General features: G+C 43.4%; 1 protein-coding gene across 1 annotated transcript; it reads left to right on the top strand.

Moving 5' to 3' along the window:
• The first annotated feature begins 19589 nt into the window (after positions 1 to 19589).
• On the top strand, positions 19590 to 20063 carry LOC125171058 (ragulator complex protein LAMTOR3-like). Its single transcript, XM_047868124.1, is given in 1 exon segment — positions 19590 to 20063. A coding segment is annotated over 1 exon segment (378 nt). The 5' UTR covers positions 19590 to 19685.
• The last annotated feature ends 5859 nt before the right edge of the window (positions 20064 to 25922 follow it).

The following is a 25922-nucleotide window of genomic DNA, read 5'->3' as shown; positions in this document are numbered from 1 at the left end:
ACTCCAGGAATGGCACGGGCTGCATCACACCTGTACACGGGTCTGCATTTATGGCAGACGGGCACTCATGCAGATGTGCAATTGCTGTGTTGTGTCTCTATGCACCCCAGCCCAGCGAGGACACGCTGAAACACTAATGCTATTTAAGTACATCTTTCTTTCCTCTTTTTGTCCTTCATAAAACAGTTATGCCAGTGGGAATGTAAAATGGTGCATCCGCTATGGAAAACAGTATGGCGGCACCTGGGTGGCTAGGTCGGTTGGGCGTCTGACTCTTGATCTCGGCTCAGGTCATGATCTCACAGTTCGTGAATTCAAGCCCCATGTCAGGCTCCGCGCTGACAGTGTGGAGCCTGCTTGGGATTCTGTCTCTCCTTCTCTCTGCCCCTCCCCTGCTCGCTTTCTGTCTCTCTTTCTCTCTCTCTCTCTCTCAAAAAATGAATGAATAAACTTAAAAAAAAAACAGTATGGATGTTCCTCAGAAAATCAAACATAGAATTACCAATTCCACTCTGGGTATATACCCAAAAGAGTTGCAAGTGAGGACCCAAACAGATATTTGTACATCCAAGTTCATAGCAGCGTTATTCACAATAGCTAAAAAGTGGAACCACCCAAGTGTCCATCAACAGATGAATGGATAAACAAAACATGGTATATACATTCACTGGAATATTATTTAGCCTTAAAGAGGAAGGAAATTTTGACACCTGCTACATGATAGATGAACCTTGAAGACTTATGCTAAGAGAAATAAGCCAGTCCCAAAAGGACAAATACTATATGATGCCACTTGTGTATGGGACCTAGTAGTCAAATTCACAAAGCAGGTACAAAGGGACAAAGTAGAATGGTGAGTTCCTGGGGCTGGGCAAGAAAGGAGTGGGGAGTTAGTGTTATTAATGAGTGCAGAGTTTCAGTTTGGGGACATGGAAAAGTTCTAGAAATGGACAGTGGCGGTGGTTGCACCACAATGTACTTAATGTCACTGAACTGTATTTTAAAACGGTTAAAACAGTAAATTTTATGTTATGTATATTTTACTACAATTTTTTTAAAAAGAGTTATGTGTTTTACTGGTTTTTATGTGTGTATCAGCAGGATAGTAAAGAGGGCATTTCCAAATATTTGTTTTTAAAAGGAAACATTACATGGAGAACAAGGTGTCTAGAGTTTTATGCTCTTAGTGTTTTACAGCACATTTTATTTTGTCTGGAGACTTTCTGGCACCCTTTGAAATATGTGGAGACACCTAGGCATCACTAATGAAGGGCTGGGGGTGGTGAGGGCACAGAATGGAAGACCCTGAGGGACTAAGAAAATATATATTTGAGGTTGTGGGAATCGGGACCGAGGGAAGAGCTACCCAGGGTCAATTTAACTTGGATCTGAGCTAGCACATCTGGGACTACAAACATTTTATATTTATGGAGCTTCTCACACTTTATGATGCAAAAGTACTCTGCATGCATAGTCTGTTACGCCGAGCGGAAGAAGAACAAATTGGGAGTCAGATCTGACTTGGCCCCTAAAAAACTGTCTGTGAGATTCGGCACAAGTGTCTCAACCTCTTTGCACATGCTATTTGCCCCAGCCCATAATACACCGATAATATTTACCCACCTTATTAGGAGTACCTCCTATTTACCAGATACCTATGATGGGCCAGGCATTTGGCAGGCATTCAATTGTTTTATCATTAATCATTTCATTTTCCCAGCTGCCCTGTGAGATAGGCAACATCTCCATCATACAAATTAGGACAACAAAGCATATTCCATGGGTCTCCAAGCCATCTCTTGGCTCATTAGAAGGCATCTAAATGGCTTCTTGTATGTCTCTGGCTGCTTGAGTCTTCTCTATCTATAAACAGGCAGCCTGGAAGGGAGGTAGAGCCCGAGGAGTGACTCTCGGGCACTGAAGGATGTGAGTTGGAGGATAAACACCCCAGCACCCGCCCTGTGCAGTAGAACAATCCAAGGATGTGTATCCTACACACGCTCCCAGAATCCCCTGTGGGACCAAGACCCCCCTATGGGCTTTCCTCCCTTCCCTGCCTCACCCCTCATTCCCCTATATTGTTTCCTGGAATCAGTTCCCAAATAAAGTACTTGAACTCAAACACTTGTCTCAGGATCTGTTTTGGGGGGTGGGGGAACCCACCATAAAAGAGCAGCCAAGACCCAGAGAGTTTGGTCACCTGCCTGTAATGTCACAGTTAGAAAGCTCAGTCAAGCCGCCTTTGACAACCCACCCCTGAACCCAGCTTCCCTCTGCCTTTGGAAGGCTGCAAATAATGCAGATGAAAAGGGGAGCACGCTACAAAGTAAATGGTCACAGTGCTTCATTTGACCATCACGATAGTCCTGTAAGATGGATAAACAGGTTCATTTAATGCCTACTTAATAGGAAACTGAAGCTCAGAGCCCGGCACAAAATGGCGAATAAGTGACAAATGACAAGATAATTCTCTGCTCCTCCAGGTCCATTCTCCATGTTTCTCTGCCTGTCTCTGCACCTAGAAGACACCACTACTGGACTTCATCACTCAGGCCCCTCATGCTATGGCTTTGGTTGCAGTCAGTCAATGGAAGGCATGGGAAGGAAGACAGAAAAGTGGTATTAGGCCCCTTCTCTCTCTCTCTCTCTCTCTCTCTCTCTCTCTCTCTCTCTCTCTCTCTCCCTCTCTCTCTCTCTCTCTGGTGGATCTACTGTTAGCAGTGGCTGCATTCTTCCAGCTAAGCCATGGCCCCTATCCAAGGAAAGAAAGAAAGAAAGAAAGAAAGAAAGAAAGAAAGAAAGAAAGAAAGAAAGAAAAGGGGAGGAAGGGAAGGGAAGGGAAGGGAAGGGAAGGGAAGGGGAGAGAGGGAGGGAGGGAGTAAAAGAGAGAAAAGGAAGGGAAGGAGGAAAGAAGGGAGGAGGGAGGAAACACTTGGTTTGTCTAGGTTTTATTAGAAATCTAAAATCCTGGGAAATAGGGGTGGATATGATCTAAGTTTGCAAGACCCCAGACCACTCTCCAAGCTTCAGTCTTCCCTGACCCTGTCCCATGGCTTCCGCTCTCACCAGGCAGGGACGGCCCAGACTCTTGCCTTGCTCTTCAGTGTGTGCTGTGGCTTCTGGCTCTAGCGTCCCAGGGTGTTTCTCATTCCCTACCCACACCTCCATAAATCTATACATAACCCCCTTCCTTATACTTTCTTCAGTTAGTCCCTTCAAGGTGCCATTCTCTTTCTTGCTGGGACTCTTGCTGACTGAAGAGCTTAGCAACCAATACAAGGGAGAGAAAATGAAAGACTTAGGAGCAAATATCATTTTCCACTGTGCAAAGCCCTCTGCATTCATGATCCTCGCAGTAATGTGATAAGGTGAGGATAATTCTGTTTCCCATTTCACAGACAAACAAACTGAGGCTCAGTACGGTACCTGGACCAACACACAGGTCAGTTAGAATCAACAGTTCATGTTCTATTCTCTTTGCCACAAAGACCACACTGTTCTCCAGCCTGACTCGCCATTACTGGAAATAACTATTGGGGCCTGAGCCCTCCAACTTTGCCCTGGGCACGTCAGGAAACCCAGAACACCCTGACTGTGGTCAGGGTGTAGCATCTTTGTGGCGAAGGAGCATTCCATGAATGGAAACTGCCAGCCTTTCCTTCTGTGAGGAGAGGCAGGATTTCATGTGAACGTGTGATGCCTGGCAGAGAGCCAAGAATAAGAGCAGGAAACGGGAGCCCAAGGGAGATAACTGCCATGAACATGGAGGGGAGGGGGCAGGATAAACAGAGGACTTTCAATTTAGCAAAGCATTCGAGAGCCCGCTGGATTAAGGACAGCCCTCAGGGAGAGCCAGGGATATTAGGACAAGGGGGAGACAGCCGTGGCAGGCGGGGAGACTAAGTGCTGGTGGAGCTATTAAAGGGCGGAGCAAATGAGTAGGAAACCACAGAATCATACAAAACCCAAAAGCAGGCATCTGAAATGTTCAAAAAAAAAAAAGAAAGAAAGAAAGAAAGAAATTTTAAGGCAAAACATAGGCGACCAGAGTTTATGCTTAGTAGCTGAAAGTATTTGAAACAACATTTTGGAATGAGAAACATATGAAATAAAAGGCAGCTGTCATTTGACTTAGCAGCTTGAGAAATGTGACTTGTCCCCAGGGGGATTTGGAGGAAGGAATAGTCAGAAAGAACAAGTTCAGAATTCTAAATGAAGATGAGGAGCTGAATGGGCCCAGAAGGGCTTTCCCCCATGTTTAACAGTTATGAACAAAATCAGAAATACCAGATTTCATAAGGCCCATTAGAATATACAAATTGTATTCTCCCTGCTCTACGCCCATCTACACCCATTATAAATAAATTCCAGCCATTTGGTACCCACACTCCAGGAACTTCACATCTATTACCCCAGATTCTCCCAACAACCCTGCAAGTACTATTACTATTATTGTCCCATTCTATAGGTTAGAAAGTGAGGCAGAAAGTTTGCATAACTTACCCAAGGTCCCACACACAGCTGGCAAAAGGCCAAGTAAGGGAGTAAACCCAAATCGCTCTTTCTCCAGGCAAATTCTACTACCCCGTGGAGAATCCCAGAGGCTTTCTAGATGGTCCGATCCTGTTTTCAGAAGGGGAAGGGGAGCAAAGAAGAGGGGCTCAACATACATCAGAAGTGATGGAATTTGAGTGGAGTTCTATGGGGCCTGGGAAGAGAAATCTTTAAGATGACTCTATCCAGATCCTCCATTTTAATGTCAGAGGATCCTTCCAATCTTGAGGCTTGGGCAGCAAGGTAGCACATTTTTCTAGCACAGTAGCATATATTGCTACCATTTGTGTACTCATTTGCTCACTCAACAAACATCTTTCAAGGGCCAAGAACTGTGTACTATGAAAATAGTTTTCCAATAAGCAACCGGAAGGTGCTTGATTTGCATTTCCTTTTGATTTGACCTTTCTTGTTCATTTTAGTGCATTTCCACTTAATTCACGGAATCAGGTCCTCAAATGCTCCTTCAAAACCTCAGTGCAACTAATAATCAGCATACAGCTACCTTTAGAACATTTATGATCAAATAACAGTCCTTGGCTTTTTCCAGTTGTAATTGTGTTTTCTGTTCAGTAACACGGGAAGGTCTGGAAGCATGTATTTTCTTTAGCAAATATGAATAGTGAAGGCCTCTTAGATTCCTGTTTCTGAGCTGAGGAGAGTAATTGAAAGGCTGCTTTGTAAAGGCTCTGAAAAAGCATGAGTTCGACTTGAGTTTTATTAGAAATCTAGAAACCTGGGCAGGGGCAGTGGGGAGGCAAGGAAGAGAATAAAACCATATACGTTTGCCAAATCCTAAAACATTATCCCCCATTTGGTCAGACTAAGCGCCAGGTTCATGCTGGTCTACTCATCAATAAACTTTTGCTGTGTAACAAATGACCCGAAAACATAGTGGCTGAAAATAATAAATACATCATTTCCCACAATCCTGATCCTGTGTCTGCTGGGTGGTTGTATGGGCCTCTTTGGCCAGGCCTGCCTTGTCTAGGATGCCACCCACGTTCATGTGTCTGGGACTCACCTATGCTGAATGGGGCCTGTCTCCTCTCAGGGGACAGCTGGGCCTCATCACATACATATGAAGGGTTCTCAATAGCAAGGGAGGGCCAGTCCCAAAGGACAAGCACTTTTCAAGACTCTTCTTTCACTCTACTGTCCCGTTGCCCAAAGCCAAGTCAAATCCAAGGGGTGCAAAAATAGACTCTACTTCTTCTTTCTTTTTTTTTAACCTTTTATTTATTTTTGAGACAGGGAGAGACAGAGCATGAACAGGGGAGGGTCAGAGAGAGGGAGACACAGAACCTGAAACAGGCTCCAGGCTCCGAGCTGTCAGCACAGAGCCCGACGCGGGGCCGAACTCACGGACCGCGAGATCATGACCTGAGCCGAAGTCGGCCACTTAACCGACTGAGCCACCCAGGCGCCCCTAGACTCTACTTCTTAATGCGTGGGTCTACAAAATATTGCCACCATTTTTTTTTTCTTATTCCCTCGGATGCTGGGAGCTTTGCAGGCTGAGGACCCTCAACTGTCAGCCTTCCCCAGAAATTGTTCCTTTTTCCCCAAAGAAAGCCACCTCTCTCAAGGACATTCCCCTTTCTTCCCAGAAGCAGTCTGCAGTGGTAACTGGTCAATACAGAGACATAACAGCGTAGCTCCTTGCCCAAAGATGAGACGAGTCTGAGGAGTCAGGTCAGCCTCGGAGCTCCCCAACAGTTTGGCTTTTGTTGAACCCAAATTGCAACCTAACTCCATTTTCTGCCCAATCCTGCTTCCCTCCCCTTCCACCACAGGTGTGTCCATCCTGAGCACACTCCCCAGTAGACCTATTGCCATCTAATCTCTGTCCCAGCAGCTGCAAAGAGGGAAATCTAGGGTTGTGTCACCTGCTGGCTGACAGGTGATGAGAACCCTCTTTCTGTTGACATGAGCAGTGTGTTTCGCCCCTGACGCAAGTTGGCAGTGGAACTGGTAAAATTGCCACGGGTGGTGATCCTGGTGGAGGAAAAGGCACTAATGGATGCCACTTAACAGGCTTTTGAAAAATACGGAGGAAACTGTCATTATAAAGTTAATGGAGGGGCGCCTGGGTGGCGCAGTCAGTTAAGCGTCCGACTTCAGCCAGGTCACGATCTCGCGGTCCGTGAGTTCGAGCCCCACGTCAGGCTCTGGGCTGATGGCTCAGAGCCTGGAGCCTGTTTCCGATTCTGTGTCTCCCTCTCTCTCTGCCCCTCCCCCGTTCATGCTCTGTCTCTCTCTGTCCCAAAAATAAATAAACGTTGAAAAAAAAAATTAAAAAAAAAAAAGTTAATGGAAGTAAAGGACTATTGCTGGAGAACAATGTATGCTTTGAAAGAAGACAACGAATATCTGAGAGTAAGTAAAAGTCAACTAAAATCTATGCACAAAAGCACAAGGACCTCTTTAGCACCATAGAAAGAAATGCTCATCTACTGCAGCCAAAGATTGGAACCCAAAACCGGAAGGAGTTTGGGCTCTTAATGCCTCTGTGAAGCAGAGCCACAATGTCAGCTTAGACTTTTTCCATGAGAAAAGAAATAAATGTCTACCTAATTTAACGTATCATTATTTGGGTTCTATTTCATGTCTAGTCCAAGTCATACCCTGCTTAGACTGAATGTCTGTGTTTCCCTAAATTCACGTATTAAACCCTAATCCCCAGTGTGATGGTGTCAGAAGGTGGGACTTTGGAGGAGTGCTTAGCTACTAAGGATGGGACCCTCAGGAATGGAAGCAGTGTCTTTATAAAAGAGAGCCAAAGAGCTCCCCCACTCCTTCCATCATGCAGGGACACAGGGAAGGTGGCAGTCTGGAACCCAGAAGAGGGCCCTCACCAGAGCTCAACCATGACCTTGATCTTGGTCAGCCAGGTTCCAGAACTATCAAAAATAAATTTCTGCTGTTGACAAGCCACCCAGTTTATGGTATTTTGTTAGAGAAGCCCAAACGGACTAAGTCATACTCTAACCATCAGAACTGAGCTTACTTCAAATCAACCGAAAAGGAACAGAACTGGGGCTTCCAGTATGGCAGGGATGTGGCACCAGCAACCTCAGCCTCCATGTGCACACCCAATGCACCCATAGGCAGGGCTGACCGGAAAGCTCTATAGAAGCTGCACAAAGTCTTCTGTACCACAACTGTCTAAAAGGTTTACAAATGGAAAGTCTCTCTCTGCTCCTTACTAAAACACTTGCCTTAGCCACACCTGTTTAAGAAATGTGCCAGATGACGTGTTTATTCAGCTTACTACATACAGCCAATCTTCCAGGTGACATCTGCACTTTTACAAAAGCCTTCTGTGTTACCTTGGGCAAAGTTTGCCAGGAGGAGGGACAGGACCCCACCAGCCATTGGCTGGTGGAGAAAGGAAGGCAGTGGGTGGCATTTCCAAGGTGCTGATTTAGCACACTCCTTTTTTCTTTGGATGACAAACCATTTGAGAAGTAGAAAGGAGAGTCTGATAAGGACCAATGTTATCGGCTTTCTGGCTGCTGTAGCTGGATTAGAGACCAGCAGAGGCATGAAGCCAAAAGCAATACTTTACTCCTTCCCTCCTGAATTCAGTTTATACACCCAGTCTCAGGTATAACTGTGAATTTCCTTGCACCCCCCTGCCTCAACACCACCAGATGCAGGCAACCCCTCCCAGATGCCAGACCTGTCCTGAGCTGCTCACTCAAGGAGAAGGCAGGTGCAAACAGAACACACACACATTTTGGACAAAGCCCACCTCTGAGAAAGAGAGTTCAGGAAGGGCTATATTGTATATGTTCACTTTCCCTGGTCTCAGTCTCACCAATGAGATATGTCCCTTCTCCCCCTGGGGGAGGGATTAGTAAAAAAAAAAAAAAAATGGAGATCTGGGACATAGATGTATCAAAAGAGACAGAAATAGAGCTCCCTTCTCTGCCGGAAGTTAGGGATGGGTGAAGCAGGTATTCAAGAAACACAGTCATAGTACTGGTCCTGGATGGGGAGATTAAGATAACATTCATATCTACCATTTGTTGACCACTCACTATGTGCCAGACATTGTGCTAAACAAACAAATAGCCTGAAAAACTTGGGCTCAACCTGGGCTCCTGTCAACATGCCAAGGGGATAGAGGATGTTAAATGGACCCAGGAGCCAATTCGAAGAGGCTTCCTCTGCCCAAAGATGGAACTGTTTGAGCATAAATAAATACAATAACTGAAATGGATTGAAACCTATATTTAATCTGTGAGTTTCAGTGATACTTCTCAGAAAACCCTAATTGCTCACTGTTGGAGGATGCCAACGAACAAACTCCATGTTCATAAAGCTGGTAAATAAAGAAAAAGTATCAAGCATTTATTCTAATTTTTCTATATGGACTATGCCACTGGGGAACCAAATAGTAGATGAGGCAAAACCTCTTTTTTAAAAAAGTATCCCACCTAATAAGTGAAGAAGGGATTATAGGATTCAAAACCTCATCATTTTGCAAGCCCTGAAATTAATAAACTTCCTCATGAAGCCTCAACAGCTGCTACAGCCACAAAAAAAGACAACCAGACATATACCTCTGGTAGAAGAACACAACACTACCTATGAAGAAGTCTTGACAAGAGAGATCAAGTCTAACATGATCAAGACATTTTATCCAAAAACTAATTCATACAGGAATATCCCATTAGGGAGGCCCAACTGGGAAACTCAACAGGACAAACAAACCAATTTCTTTAAGAAATAAGTTCCAGGGAGAAGAAATAAAGATGGAGACAAAATTCTAGAGATTTCATCAACAAATCACAATATGTGGACTTTATTTGGATTCTGACACAAACAAACAGTTAATGAAAAAAACCTGTAAAACATTTATGAGACAAATTGAAACATAAACATTGGCTGTATTATTTGATGATATTAAGGAATCATTGTCAACATATTTAGGTGTGATAGTAGGATTGTGATTGTGTAAACTATCTGTTAACTGTGTTAAGTGTTTTTTTAAAAAACAGTTCTAATATTTTAGAGATGGACACTGAAATATTTACAGATGTAAGGATATGACCTGGAATTTGCTTCGAAATAATATCGGGGGAGATTAAGTAGAAGTATAGACAAAACCAGCTTGGCCATAACTTGATCATCGTTGAAGCCAGGTGATGGTATCTGAAGATTTATTATATGAATCTGAGTATTTTTGCGAATGTTTATAAATTTCCACAATAAAAGTTAAAAGAAAAATATTGAAAGGGAACTGATTTGGTGGGTGGGTAAGCTGTGGCAAGAAAGAGTTTGTGCTTCACAGCCTTACATTTGGATTGGGGCAGGACCTCAGCTAGTGGTTGGAACTCCAGGAAGTGGGAAGGAAGCACTAGGTAAATGGTCAGGCTCACTGAGGGACTCTAACAACAACATTAAAACTGGAGTACAGTCCTAAGCACCAGGCAGGAACATCATCAGAAAGACCTAGAGAGAGGTGGGGGGAGATCAGCATGGTAGACACATAGACACTTGCTGCTTATGGCTGCCAGACTAATTTCCAGACCCCACCCGCTGGCAGACACAGGGCACTCAATGTACTGCCAACACTGTGTAGATTGATTCCAGAACTGGGCGGGACTGAGCTTGCCAGCAAAGGTCCCCCATGCCTACAGTTGAGCTTGGCAGGAAAAAGGCAGATGGTAGTACCTGCTGTGCCTCAACCCACTGAGACAATTTTAGGATTGAATGGGGAAGTACATAACAGAAAGGTTTGGTTGCCTACCTTCTCTTTCTGGGAAAAGTTCTCAGCCTCTATGTGGTTGAGACCGCCATGTTGGAACCACATGACCCCACCCCTCTGGCCACAGCTGACTGTTCCAAGAATGCACACCTAACCCAAAGGGGAAAAAATTCATGGACTGAGTTTAGTCCACCACATTCCTACTCAAGTATTGGAACAAGTAAACTAAGAAACCAAGATTAATAACTGCGAACCACACCATCACACAATAGAGGCATCGAACTTATAAGGTCATTGCAATGGACTGAATTTTTCTGTCCCCTGAAAACTCATGCTCAAACCAAATCCCCAACATGACAGTGTTTAAAGGTCAGCCTTTAGGACATAATTAGGTCATTCATGAAGGCGGAGCCCTCATGAATGGAATTTGAGCCTTTAAAAGAGACCCCAGAGAGTTCCCTCACCTCTTTCTGCCATGTGAGGGCACAAAGAGGAGTTGACAGTCTGCAGCCTGGAAGGGAGTCCTCACCAGAACCTGACTGTGCTGGCACCGTGATCACGGACTTCTAGCCTCCAGAAACTTCTGTTGTTTATAAGCTTCTCTGTCTGTGGTATTCTATTAAAGCAGCCTGAACAGACTCAGACAGTATGTATGTAGGTTTGCCTCCAGTTTACCTGTGTGACTTTGCTGTCCTTGAACCCCTGTCCTCCTATCGATAATGTGGGAGTAATAAAGGTAACTATTTCAATGTGCATTTCACAAGGATAGAGTGCAAATGTTTATAAAAATACTTCTATAGTAAAAGTTCAATAACTATGAGCTATCATGAATATTACTAGCAGGGTTAATACTACCCTTGGCTATGACCATGCTTGGCCACATGAGAGCAAAGGAACCCAGTCACAAGAGACAACAATTCTAGCGCAGGTTGAACACTTCCCAGCACCAGGCACTGTGCACTCTGCTTGACAAGTAGCAACCGACTAAAACCTCACGACAACCCCTGAGTCTGGCAGGACTTCACCAATGAGGAAACTGAGGCATAAACTGATTTGCCAAAGGTTTAGGAAGTGGCGACAGCAGGAATGAAGATTAGCATTGTGCTTCAGAGCCTATATCCTTCACCATTCTGTGACTACTTCATTAGGCAGGTAAGCAAACTGAGGCCCAGGGAAGATCCTGCAGCTCCAAGAAATTGGGTAGGGGGACATGGGGAAGGGGCCCAAAAGCCAGACAGTGTGACTTGTGACCCCAATGTCCAACTCCAGGCCCTGGAAGGCCCAAGTGAAATAACCTGGTAAAGTCCTTGAATGATCCCCCTTCATCTGAGTGAAGTTTTCTGTTCTGAGTTCTGACTAAAACAACGAGAATTCTGATGAGCTTCAGTCACCCACATTAGATCCAGTGCACCAAACCTCTGCCTAAGGGCTCTGGTGCCAGGAAAAACATCATGACATGGGTATTACAGCTCAAATGTCTGGTTATTCTAGTGGAAGCTCATCCCATCTAGTGGAAGCCCCATCTAACTGCTGCTTCTATATGGCAAATCCCCGTTAACCAGAATAAACCCTCCATTCCCCTGCACAAAGAAGGCCTTGTCCGAGAGAATGGTCAGCACGTGACCAGAACAAGATGTAGTGTGGATAATTCTCTTTTGAGAAAACATCCCTTCAGGCACAAGTCACAAAATAAACAGAGACAGGGCAAAACCACTAACAAGAGAGAAATTGGAAAGCCAAAATGTTAAGGACAGAGCAAAAAGAGCTTTTTAAATGAGACCAGACTAAAAAATAAAGACCTTCTCCTTCCCCTTGCCTGTTTTTCCACCCATCACCTCCAGCCCTCAATTTTTTTTTCAAAAGCCATTTTAAAAAAACTATAAATTTTTCCATCTTAGACAAAAGTTGTTAAATGGAAAGAGAAAATGGAGCAAAGAATACCAATTGTCAACTCTCTGAAGCTAACTGGTAGACCTTAACCATCTCCAGTTTTATCCTGAGAAACCCGCAGCCCTACACCCATACCCAAGAATCAACAACTAGGAAACTATATAATTGCACATAGAACTTGAAAAGCCAACATGGGTTTAAAAAGATAAAAGAGGATGATCCTCTTTAAATAAGGCAACAGCTAAGTGTAACAAAGGCATTCCATTTGAGTTTACAGAGAGAAGCACCATAACTCCAAAATCATGTAGCTCTGGGACCACATCTTGGCTCTGCCAGTCAGCAGCTAATGACCTTGAGCAAGTTGCTTAGCTTTTCTGGGCTTCAGTTTCTTCATCTATATAATGAGGGTGATTAAAAATAGCACCTACCTCAGAGGATTGCTGTGAAGATTCCTCCACAGCGGCAAACTGGACACACTCCACACTCACTATCATTTTTATAATGTAATTATCTAATTATTTTGTGATTATTATGACATGACTATAAAAGTAAGGAAAACCAAAGTTGTATCAAGAGCTTAAGCAGCATATGTGACTGTGGGTTCTATGGGAACCTTCAAAACAAAATGGAAGCACACACACAGCTAACACACCTCAAGAGGATGGAGCGCATCAGGCCTCCTTTATACGGACTTCCCTGAAGAAAAGTAGTATTTGTGGAATGACCTGTGTTGTTGTTGTCAATGGAGCCGTGCTTGCAGTGATTGGTGTCTACGTTCTCCAAGGTGGAAAAGCAATGCTTGGTGTTGGGTGGCCTGCTAAAACAGGAGCTCCAGAAACCCTTGGTGGAGGGTTGGGCCAACAGGTAGCCTCTGTTCCATCACTCTCAACTTTCCAGAAGGGCTCCTGGCATAGCAGGAGTGGCCTCCTAGTGTTGTGGTTAAACAAATCAGCAGTGGAATCCCACCGGCCTGGGGTCAATTCTCTCTAATGCACTGGCTAGATGCACAGCCTTAGACATATCGCTTCACACGTCAGAGCCTGAGCTGCTCCATCTACATCATGGCAGTAGGGAACCTCACTGCATAGGTTTGTGGAGAATTCGATGAGATAATATACCACTTGGCATGGGGCCTGACCCAGAATAGCCACCACATAAAGGGTGGCTCTTATTTTCATTGGAAGACACAAGAGCATTCTAGCACAGGAAACTATCAAGCTCATCACAGCCCAAGAAATAAGAACATCAAAAGCAGAGATTTCAAGATGAGTTGGAGATTAGAACCTGCACTGTCCTCACATAAAAAACATCCAGATGTTGAGACTAGGGTGGACCGAAATGCTGATCGTAAAGAACATAATATTCCCAATCATCAAAAGTGAACAACTTAGGCAAACATTTCTGGGTGTTCATTAGAACTCATCACGGTACTGCTGAAATTCCAGGAGGAAGGACACAAGTTCATCAGAGTGTCCACTAGTCTGCCAAATGCCTTTTCCAACAGCCTGACTCTCAACCACACATCTTCAGTTGAAAGAACTCCATTTAAAAAGCCATCTGAGAAGGCCCTGGCCAAGAAAGGAAAGTCACTTTCCATGGATCAACAAAGAAGAATCTCCTCTCTGCAACCAAAGCCTCCCACTACTCCTTTCACCAATTAGTGAAAATACAACCTTGGTCTCAAAGCCAAAATCAACGGCTTCGCTTCATGTGACTTTCACCGATGATTGAGCAAAACCAACACCTGAGTCCCCTTCAGGTGTACTCCCCAGGGATGGGCTCCAAGACTACATTTAATACTGCAAATTAGGGGCGCCTGGGTGGCGCAGTCGGTTAAGTGTCCGACTTCAGCCAGGTCACGATCTCGCGGTCCGTGAGTTTGAGCCCCGCGTCGGGCTCTGGGCAGATGGCTCAGAGCCTGGAGCCTGTTTCCGAATCTGTGTCTCCCTCTCTCTCTCTGCCCCTCGCCCGTTCATGCTCTGTCTCTCTCTGTCCCAAAAATAAATAAACGTTGAAAAAAAAAAAAGTTTAAAAAAAATACTGCAAATTAAAGTCCTGATACTGCATCTTGGAAAAATGAACCAGTATTAAAGAAGGATCTTTCCATACTGAATCTTTCTCTGAAACAGAGAATGGCAAAAACAAGACAAAGGCTCAATATATGCACAGCCTACGAGCCATGGAGAGGACTCGGTTACACAGAAGCACACCTGAGAGCCATTTGAAGGAGAAAGGGGAAAGAATTCAAGAATTCAAACAAGGAAACAGGACAGTATATTCATAGCCATTGCAGATAACCCCCAAAATTTAGCAGCTTAAAAGAGTATCAAATACTTATTATCTCAATCAGTTCCTATGGGTCCAGAACTCTGGAGCACCCTAGCTAGCTAATTCTAACTTACCTGAGCCTATCGCTCTTTGCCCCAGGCTATAGCCATCTCATCCCCCAACCACCCCAGCCCCAACATATAGTTCAAAACAGGGGTCTATCTCCCAAGAGCAGAACTTGGTTGCCTCTATGTTTGGTTGGTTAGTTGCTATTGGTTTGTTTGGGGTTTCATTTTGTATTTCTTATATTCCATGCTTTCCTCTATAATTTGTCCAGAATTGATTGAAGCTTGGTTTTCACAAGAAGAGACTGAAGCCTGTGCTAATTCACCATCTTGGAAGGATCTGGAGATCTCTTATAAAACTTTATATATACAATAGAGACCCTATTGCCTGAATGATTCCAGAGACTGTCAATCAGAAAAGATGGTTAGGGGCGCCTGGGTGGCTCAGTCGGTTAAGTGTCCAACTTCAGCTCAGGTCATGGTCTCGCGGTGCGTGAGTTCGAGCCCCGCCTTTGGCTCTGTGCTGACAGCTCAGAGTCTGGGGCCTGTTTCGGATTCTGTGTCTCCCTCTCTCTCTGACCCTCCCCCGTTGATGCTCTGTCTCTGTCTCAAAAATAAATAAACGTTAAAAATTTTTTTTAAAAAAGATGGTTAAAGTAAGGAGTCATTTTTTTAAAATGATGCATACCTACCTTGAGTATTTTAACTTAAAAAACAAAAAACACACAAAAATTCCTGAGACAATCTGCTATTGCTACTCAAAGGAAAACAGTTCATTTCTTTTTCTTGTTAAAAAAGGATAAGGAAAGAAAACTAACCCAATGTTGCCATGTTTGAGCCAAGGGTTTTTCCTTGAATATTGATCTGCTGGTCAAAGTTCCATTTTTTCTTTCTGGCAAAAATCATAGCCATTTAACATTATCTAAACTATCCAATTTCTGCTTCTTTAAAATGGAATAAGAAGTCAAAGATGCTTGTAAGAAATCTGATTGCAGAATTTTAAAGTTTTTCTATACCACAACTATTTTAATGCAGTTATTTTTAAGCATCTCATTACTTTTTTTTTAAACATTCATCCTCATTTTCATAAAAACAACCCCTCACCTGCAGTCCTGTTTCATCACTTTTTAACATTTGTGAAAATATTTATTGGTAATCAAGTGCATTAAGTATAATCAGCTGGATAGGTTTGGAAACAAACATTATTCCCTCTTGGTAAAAATACAATGACGGGAGAAAAAGAATCTCATTCTATAAAGGAGGCAATAGCCATGATTATTTAGTGTACCTGCAGGGCTAACTAGAGAAAAAAAGAGTGCAGATATAGACACATCATCCAGCCCTTCTGGAAAAACTGTTAAATGGACATCAGGTAGGAGAAGGTCTACATTACCTCTACTAAGATATGATTTGGTAATCAGCTAATAAGATATCTCAACTCAAGACAGCCACTTCTCCAATTTAAATACTTGTCTCCAACGATTCAAGTACTTTGGGGGGAAATGATATATTAGGTGACTGTCTTCCAGAAACAACTTAAGTCAAACATCAGAGTCTACCCATGCATGAGTATTGAAAGCCAACTGCTCCTTCACAATGATGCCAGTCTAGTCTTTCCCCTCCAGTCCTACATGTTCTCTACAACTGGTGCAAGATTCTCACCCTGGTTACTCAAATAACACAACATTGCTGCTAAGCTACACTGGGCACATTGCTTCCCTGCCTAAAGCAGGCATCACACAGGAAGCCTGGAAAGCAGGCTTCCCTCCTGAGAGGCAAAGTGATAAGAATACAGGTCCCAACACAGGCCACATGGCTTGCTAGATGTGCAATCTTCAGCAAAATACTTAACCTCTCTGAGCTTTAATTTGTCCATATTGAATGAGGATTCATTTATTCAGAAAATGTTTTTGAAGTGCGTGCTACATGTCAGGCATTGTGTTAGGTCTGGGCATCCATAATTAATGGGCAGAGGTCCTGACATTGTTAAGTTGACATTCCCATGGGGGAGACACAGAATTCCAAACTGAGGTATGTGCTCTGAGGGAAAATTACAGAGCATTATACGAGGGTATGGGAGAGACTAATTTAGCCTGGAGAGGTCATGGATAATAATCATCTTTACCTCATAGATTCTTCTGAGGAATAAATGATATTGGGAGCCTGAATAGTGCCTGGCACATGGCCAGAGCTCTGTAAATGGTCATTACTTCTGTTATTCAGCACAGTCAGATGTCAGCCTTGGGGGGGGTTGACAAGTGTACAAATCCACGTTTCCTGCTCAACATGCCATTCCTGCCTGCATTTCTGTGGCTCATTCTACCTCAGAGCCAACTGGCAGTGGGAAACCAAGTCTTCTTGGAGAAAGAGCAAATGGAAGGGACAGCAAAAAGGTCTCCTGGCATTTAAATGGAGCCAAAAAGGTTTCAGAAATATCTCGCTGTTGCTAATGAGAGGAAGCCAGTTCCTTTCTCTTTATCGTTTAAAAAAAGAAAGAAAAGAAAACTAGTAGTAAATGAATGAACATGACTGTCCTTAACCAAAGAACTCTTGGTGAGAAGGGTTCTTTGAGCAACTTGGGTAAGAAATAATACAAATAGTAGGATCTCAATCATCTCCATTTAGCCTTTCAAGAGTTATTCTGGCCATTTTCCCTGAGGGATCCATCCCTGCCTTGGGTTCCAATGAATCCATGCATTCTCCTGAATGGCACCTCTTCCCTGGCTTCACAGCCCAGCAGAGGGGCAACACAGTCTGGTTAATCAAGAATGAATGAATGAATGAATGAATGAATGAATGAATAAGACTAGCTTTTCCTTCTCCGTGATATTTTTCCTAATCTTTCTTCCATTCAACCTGGAGAAGTATATTCGAGTCTCAAAATGTCAAGGCTAGTGAGCTGTGAGAGCTCGTCCAACACAGTCATTTTCAAATAAGTGTTGACACAGGACACTTTTGTCAGATGAAACTTTTACCCAAAACCCTACTGCAGAAAATGAGGAAACAAAGCAGTATTTTCCATGTAATGAATTCAAGTTATTTGTCAATGATTTTGATTGAGGTTCTCTGACGGATCCAACAAGTTATACTGTGGAATTCTGCATAATACAGATAGTTCCGTCCTATACTAGCTTCAGCATCTAATTTTTTTCTTTGTATTTTTGTTGTTGTTGTTGTTGTTGTTGTTGTTGTTGTTGTTGTTAGTGCTGCACAGGTGCCAGATCCTGATTTCCACAATCAGGCAATTACAATTTGTCAGTAATCTTTATGTGGTAAATGAGAAAAACTCCATTCAACTTAGATCAAAGGGGATAAAAGTGGAGGGGAGCATTTATTTCAGCTCACATAAGGAAGAGTCAAGGGCTTTAGGTGATTCAGCCGTGAGAGTCTCTTCACCTCTCAGCCCTGCTCTGCCTCGGGTAGACTTTATCATCAGAGAACTCTCTGAGCTGGAGGGAAACATGGTCTCAGTAGCTCTAGGTTTACACTATAGTTAAAGCTCATGATCCTAGAAGAAAACAGAATGTTTTTCCCCCTAAAGTTCTGGAGAAAATTCAAGGACAGGCCCTGATCAGGCAGTCTTGGGTCACACACCCTTTTCAGAAGGGATAACTACAGGTCAGGGAAATGGGGAACTCTTATTGGCCAGGTTAGGGCCATGTTGACATGTTGGTGGTGAGCTAGGATCTGAGGTCAGCCCCTCCCATGCATGAAGAATGGGTTTCCCACAGGGAAGAGGGTTTCTGTTAGCAGAACAAGAAGTGAAAGGGAAATGTGCTAGGTAGACAAAACCCATAGCTACCAGAGCTCACTTAACATGCATGAATAGTTGCATACATAAGAGTTTTGATAGCTCACCTTCCTATCTCAGTGTAATGGAACAGACTCAGAGCTTGAGGGATAGCAGGAGTTTTTGGTCTGACAATGAATCACTAACAGTTATTCAGATTCCTTAATCACGAAGTGTTACCTTAGGAGGGATTTGATGAACACTATCTTCAGCCAATTTAAATCTTTCTTGTTTTGCAAAACCAGAATACTTTTCAAATATATCTTGAAACATTCAACATTTTTAATAATTAGAAATCTCAGTTCCTGTTGTGGAGGCTATTCACAAGATACTTCAAAACTACCTATTTTGTACTGAATGTTCAGTACAAATGTAACCTTTCTGTTGCTTTAATGAACCTTTAGCTGTTGCTGGAGGCACAGCCATATTGTGAGCCCTACATTGCCATATTGAAGCCATTCTGCTTAGTAAAGTCAGAACTGTAACAAAAACTTAAATATGGAAATGATCTATGACATTATATAGTCACACTCAGCATGTTCTATGTTCTGCTGTTCTACCCAGCTGATCTATTAAGCTAAGACTACGCCTCACCCAATCTGTACTTGACAATGGCCTACACATGTGTTATAAGAATGTATTCACTCGCACAATTTTAGACAAGTAGATGAGTGCTGGCTTAAATTGTTTCTAAATATTAGTGTAACATCCCAGCCCTGCAAATCAGTGAGACTTCCACAAGAATTTTAAATATATGCAGAGCTCTGGTCCACAGTCTGCATAAACCATACAATATATGTTAAAAAGCACAATGGTGGTGGTTTTCATTTGCTACATTGTGATATATAATACATTCTGGTGTATGTTGTCTACAGTCCTTTTTAATCAACTTTATTGAGGAACAATCAGCATGCAATAAAATGAACTCATTTCAAGAGTATATTTCAATGAGTTTTCTAAACAATTAAAATTAATTTTTAAAATGATATTCTAGGGATGCCTGGATGGCTCCCTTGGTTAGGCGTCTGACTCTTGATCTCAGCTCAGGTCATGATCTCACAGTTTATGGAATCGAGCCCCACATCGGGCTCTGCACTGACAGCATGGAGGCTGCCTGGGATTCTCTCTCTCTCCCTCTCTCTCTCTGCCCCTCCCCTGCTCTCTCTTTCTCTCACTCTTTCTCTCTCAAAATAAATAAACAAACTTAAAAAAAAATAAAATAAAATGATATTCTAGATTATAATCTTCAGCATTTACATTGGATCTAATCATTCCCATCTTAAAAATACCCTCCCAGGGAGATGGTTTTTGAAGCTGTCCCTGAATTCACAGCTGAGAGAACACGGCAACCCAGAAAACCAGGAGTGGAGATTGATCCTGCGAGAGAAAGGGGTTCATCATGGTGGATGACCTGAAGTGATTCCTATAGAAAAAATTACCAAGTATTGAAGGGCTCCATGCTATCATTGTGTCAGATAGAGATGGAGAGCCTATTATTAAAGTGGCCAATGATAATACTCCAGAACATGTTTTGAGACCTGGTTTCTTATCTACTTTTGCCCTGGCAACAGACCAAGGAAGCAAACTTGGACTTTCAAAAAATAAAAGTATTATTATCTGTTACTATAACACCTACCAGGTGGTTCAATTCAATCGTTTGCCTTTGGTGGTGAGTTTCATAGCCAGCAGCAACACCAATACAGGACTCATCGTCAGCCTAGAAAAGGAACTTGCTCCATTAGTTAAAGAATTGAGACACATTGTGGAAGTTTCTTAATCTGGCAGTGGTTTTGACGTACACCTTATTTTCATTATAACAGACACAATATCAATCCAAAAATCTTTAGACACAGCAATGCTTGTATCCATATACTCAAGAAAGGGCTCCTTCGCCACCTTCCACTAAAGAAAGAGCTCATAGATATAATTTCTGGACAGATTGTTATCTTTTCTTGTGTAGGGTCTTTTCTTAATTTAGTGAGATCTGGGGATACCACAGAAATGGTTCAGTACATCACAGCTCCCATGGAGTTAGTCCAGTCACCAGATACACATGAGTTTCTATTCAGGGGGTCAGAATCAAAATGGTACTTATATCCACTTGAGCCGTTAAGTGCTCCCTGTTACATAAAATGCCCAGACCTGCACAATTTTTTATTGTGGATAATAATGAGGACGTATTTTTCTTTATATTGTTTTATTTCTTTGCATTGAGTGTGAGGAAGGTAAAATGGCTTAGTAAAAGTAATAAAATCAGTACAACCACTACCTTTTCTATATTATTTTGCAATATAGATGAATATTGCTAATTGATTTGATTCTTCTCAGAGAGTGCTGCTCTTTAATGAAAATGAAAATGATAGCTAGTCCTTTTTTCTCCACTCTGCTTTCTATAACCAATCGGTGTTTTAATGTTTGTGTGTTCTTTATAAAATTTAAAAGTGATTCATTATTGAATTCTGCTTCCAATATTGGTGTGTATGTAAACATGATAGTATGGCCAATTTTTTTCATACATGAGTATAACTAAAATAGTATTTTTTTAAGTTAAAAAATATATATCCTCCCAGGGGTTAACAAGACCAGGTACTTTTTAAATATTATAAAGCTATAATAATTAAACAGTTGGGTACTAGAGTATTATATTGGATATTCGTTTGCTAGGGCTGCCATAACAACATACCACGAACTGGGAAAAATGTATTGTCTCCAGTTCTGGAGACTATTAGTCTAAAATCAAAGCGTGGGCAGGGCCATGCTCCTTTGAACACTGTTGGGAAAAGGATCCTTCCTTGCCTTTTCCTGACTTCTGGTGATTTGCAGGTAATCTTTGTCACCCTGGCTTAGAAATGCATCATTCCAGGGGCGCCTGGGTGGCACAGTCGGTTAAGCGTCCGACTTCAGCCAGGTCACGATCTCGCGGTCCAGGAGTTCGAGCCCCGCGTCAGGCTCTGGGCTGAAGGCTCAGAGCCTGGAGCCTGTTTCCGATTCTGTGTCTCCCTCTCTCTCTGCCCCTCCCCCGTTCATGCTCTGTCTCTCTCTGTCCCAAAAATAAATAAATGTTGAAAAAAAAATTAAAAAAAAAAAGAAATGCATCATTCCAGTCCTCCTTTTTCATACAGCTATCTTCCCGCACATTTGTGTGCAGATATCTTCGTGCACATCTGTCCTGTGTCCAGATGTCTCCTTTTAAATGGACACCAGTTATATTGGATTAGGGGCCCCTCATGACCGAATTTTAATTTGATGTCCTCTGTAAAGACCCTATCTTCTTTTTTTTTTAAGTTATTTATTTATTTTTAAGACAGAGAGAGAGAGAGAGAGAGAGGGAGAGAGAGAGAATCCCAAGCAGGCTCCGCACTGTCAGCACAGAGCCCGACTCGGGGCGCAAACTCGCAAACTGTGAAATCATGACCCGAGCCAAAATCAAGAATTGGATGCTTAACCAATTGAGCCACCCAGGAGCCCAAGACCCTATTTTCAAATAAAGTCACATTCTGAGTACTGGCAGTAAGGACTTTAACGTGTCTCTTTCGTGGGACACAATTCAACCCGTAACAATCATGAATAGCAAATGGAGTAGAATTTTACCAGAAACTGACCCAAACACACACTGAAAATTTATCACATTCTACTGTGATAAATGTGGCAGTTCAAACCCGCTGAGAAAAGATAGATTACTCTATACTTGATGTTTGAATAACCAGGTAACCGTCTATTATGTCAACAGCTAAGGTGTATCAATACTTCACACCTGCACCTGATCGCTTCCCAGTTCCCGGTTCTAGTCTGCAGGGAGGTCCTGCTGCCCCTCCGTTCTAGGGAATACTTCAATACCCTTCCAAAGAAATTCACCTTTTTGCAAGGACTGGTTTGAGTTGGTTTATGTAGCATGCAATCATTTCAGAGGTTGATGGCGTCCCAGTTGGGCACTCCTTTACACAAGGAGAAGTTTATACGTTCTTCATTAAAAAAAAAAAAAAAATCTTTTAATTCCTATCTGTCATCCTGACTCCTTCCCAATTCCATCTGGTGTCTTGCCTCTACCCGGAAGTAGACTATTTGAAGTCATTTGGTTCCTTCTGCATCTTCCATCATTCTGGGCCACCAAGAAGAAGTGATCAGTCAAAGCAAAAGCTGTCCTTTGAGGGCCACTAGGAAGTCTGCAAAGCCAGCTAAGATCGCAGCTATTTTAAAACCCAGACATCTAAGTATTTGGCTAGGATCCAGAGTTTCCTGCCTCTCTGGAATCTCCTTCCAGAGGAGAATCAAACTGTGAGGAGGAGGGAAACCACCTTAATTGCACCTCTAATTCCCAAAACTATTGGACTCCTTACTACAGAGAGGGGGTTCCTTGGAAGCTGGCTTATTAAAATATTTTTTCTGAAACTTGGTGAGATGGAGGGCAGCACTAAAACCAGACCAAGCTTAGTTGGTTAGAGACTCTTTCTCTTCCAGGATTCCTCTTACAGCTTTTTTCAAATAGTAACAATAACACTTAACTATTGGGCACTTATGTGCCTTGCATATATATGAAAAGACTCCAGTGATTACATTATAGGATTCTCACAACAGCCCAATAAGGTGGGTTCTATTATTATTTCCATTTTACAAGTGGGGGAAACTGAGGCTCGGGGAGGTTAAGCAAATTGCCCGAGACCACACATTTAGGAAGTGACTGAGCTCGAATCCAAACCCAGGACTTGTCTGACTTCAGAGTCTCTGCTCTTAACCACCACTCTGGGAATCCTAAACTAAAATGTCAACAGGCATCAGGGAGGCACAGAAAGGAGTAGTGCAGACCAGGGGGAAATGTGGGGTGTGAGGAGCAGAATGGTGAGGTAGAAAGCCTGCACCCCATCTGGAGAGGATGCCCAATTGCAGCAACAGCCAGTCAGAGCCTTCAGGGAATGTGGGCCAGTGTGGCCACAGTTTCCAGTTTCAAAGAGAAGCTTGTAATCTTGGACTTTATACTAAATGTCCCAACTTTTAAATGTTGGGCACTGATTCAAACACTTTTTGAAATACATTGTGCAGGCCGAAAAACTGGCATCTGCGGTTCCCCATTAGGCCGGAACTCTGATTCTGCACTATTGTGTTTCCCGTGGGAGGAACTTTAGCCAGACCACCCCCAACCTCCCGCCCATTTCCTCTGATTGGTGAGCTTTGGCACAGGAAGTGGGCATGCCCGGGAATCTCCATCCTGGGAGCCAGCGTGGCTTCCGGGAGTGCACAGCCTGTGCCCCTCAGTCTGGGTGGGAAAGCCCAACTATTCAAGGATGGGGCGCCCACAAACCCACTTCCTTGAGAACAGAAAACCAAGTTCTCCAAACTGCTTTATCAGAGCATGAGCTTCCTGTGACTGCAATACCAAAGTGCCACCAAATGGGTAGTTTAAAACGACAGATATCCTCTCACAAATCCGGAGGCTGGAAATCCAAAATCAAGGGGTCAGCAGGACCGTACTTCCTCCTAAGGTTTTTGGGAAGAATCTTTCCTTACCTCTTCCAGCTTCTGGTGCCTCCCCGCCATCCTTGGCGTTCCCCGGCTTGCAACTCATCACTCCAGCGTCCCCCTCTTCTTCACTTGCCCTTCTCCTTGTGCGTCTCTGTGTCTGTTTTCTCTTTTTATAAGAACACCAGTCATGTTGGATGAGGGCCCACTTCATCCAGTATGGCCTCATCCTAACTAATTACATCTGCAAAGATGCTTTTTCCAAATAAGGTCACATTCTGAGTGGACATGAATTTGGGGGGACGGCAGGGAGGAAAGGAACACTCTTCAACACAACAGAATAGGTTCTTTTTTAAAAAGAGTTACATGTTAATCTCCACCTGATTCCGGCTTCTGTCTCCAAAAAGGTTCCATTTGAGAGAGAAAACAAGGGCTACTGTTTCTTTTTATTCTCCCCCCAGAAGTTTTTTGTTTTTTGTTTTTTGTTTTTTGTTTTTTAATTTAAATCCAAGTTAGTTAACATATAGTATAGGGTTGGTTTCAGGAGTAGAACCCAGTGATTCATCACTTACATACAACACCCAGTGTTCATCCCAACAAGTGCCCTCTTTAATGCTCATCGCCCACTTAGCCCATCACCCCCACCCATGACCTCCCCAGCAAATCAAATATTGTTTCTTTATCTCAAACTCCAACAGCCATATTCAACATTCATGGATGTTAGCAGTGTGCAACCTTTTTTTTGAGAGAGAGAGAGAGAGAGAGAGAGAGAGAGAGAGAGAGCGTGCGTGCACAGCAGGGAGAGGGGCAAAGAGAGGGAGACAGAGGATCCAAAGCAGGATCTTCACTGACAGCAGCGAGCCTGATGTGGGGCTCGAAATCACAAACCGCGAGATTATGAGATGAGCCAAAGTTCGACGCCCAATCAACTGAGACACCCAGGTGCCCTGTCCATGAGCAATCTTTAAACTGCACCATAATTAGGTGCATTTCTCCCCTCCATCCTTTTTTTCTCTTCTTCCCTGCCATTTCCTCTTATCATTTCTCTATCTTTGTGCTCCTTAACCACTCTTGTGTTGGTTAGGTCTCTGACAGATATTGCCATGCTGTAGTGGAAAGGCTTTAGGGTTGTACAAACCTGGATTCCCATCCCACCCTGCCACCTACCAGCCCTTAGGACCTGACTCTTTATGAGTGTTCAGTAAATATGTGGACTGAATCTGCTGTTAGATGAGAGGCCTTGAGATGGGTGCATTGCTCTCCTGTATCTCAGTTTCCTCATCAGAAATGTGGAAGTAATAATAAACATCACAGGTGGAACACCCCTATGCTTGATGAAAGAGACAAGTCATCATGAAATAACAGTTCCATAAGGGCAAGACCAAGGAAGCAGGAATGTCACTTGGTGAATGGTTCTAGAAATAAAGAGAACCCACAATAGCGTTACCATAATAAATGGGGCAGCCCTGAAGACCTTTCAGGCTAGGCACAACACCAGGAGCTACTCCTGCAGCAGGCTCATGCTATCTCTTGCCCTCTCCCTCTCCTCTCTCTCTCTCTTCCCCCTCTCCTTTTCCATTGCCTGAGTGCCTGTTTCACAGCACCCTCTACACTCCCACACACAGGCCCTAGCCTCCTGCTTTTCTGGCCATGAAGTTTCTAGGTGCTATTGTCTTGAGCACTTGGAGCACTCCTGAGAAACACTTTGACTCTTCACCAAAGCCGCTGACGTAGGAATTGGTTGGTATGTGTTGCTCCCAAATGAAGTTGTGTATTATTTTTGAAAGTGATCCTTCTCCATTAAGGCATAAGCAAGAAGAAAATGGATGTAATTGCAACATCAGAGCCTGAGAGAAGAGCAAAGCAACAGTGTGAGGGAGAACCTGGGGAAGCTTCCGCAGGAGGAGCACCGTGTCTGTAGAGACCCATCATGATGATGAATGCCACATAAACATGTAAACACAGCTTCCAGGGAAGGCGGGAAGGTGGGGTGGGGGACAATATGCGTCTAGGCCTTTGTGAGGCTAGGGAAGCCTTCCCAGAAGAGGTGATAATGGACACTGAAGGCCACCTCAGGGTAACGCAGATGAAGGAGCAGTGATGAGGTAAGCCAAGCATCTCGGGCAACGGGAGAAGCTGGTTTGAGAACTTGGTGACAAGGAAACCCATGACGGGCAGCACA

This window comes from Prionailurus viverrinus, chromosome B4 (assembly GCF_022837055.1).
Source record: "Prionailurus viverrinus isolate Anna chromosome B4, UM_Priviv_1.0, whole genome shotgun sequence".
Classification (NCBI taxonomy): Eukaryota; Metazoa; Chordata; class Mammalia; order Carnivora; family Felidae; genus Prionailurus; species Prionailurus viverrinus.
The sequence above is the reverse complement of the archived record's forward strand: the minus strand, read 5'-3'. Positions and strand labels throughout refer to the sequence as shown.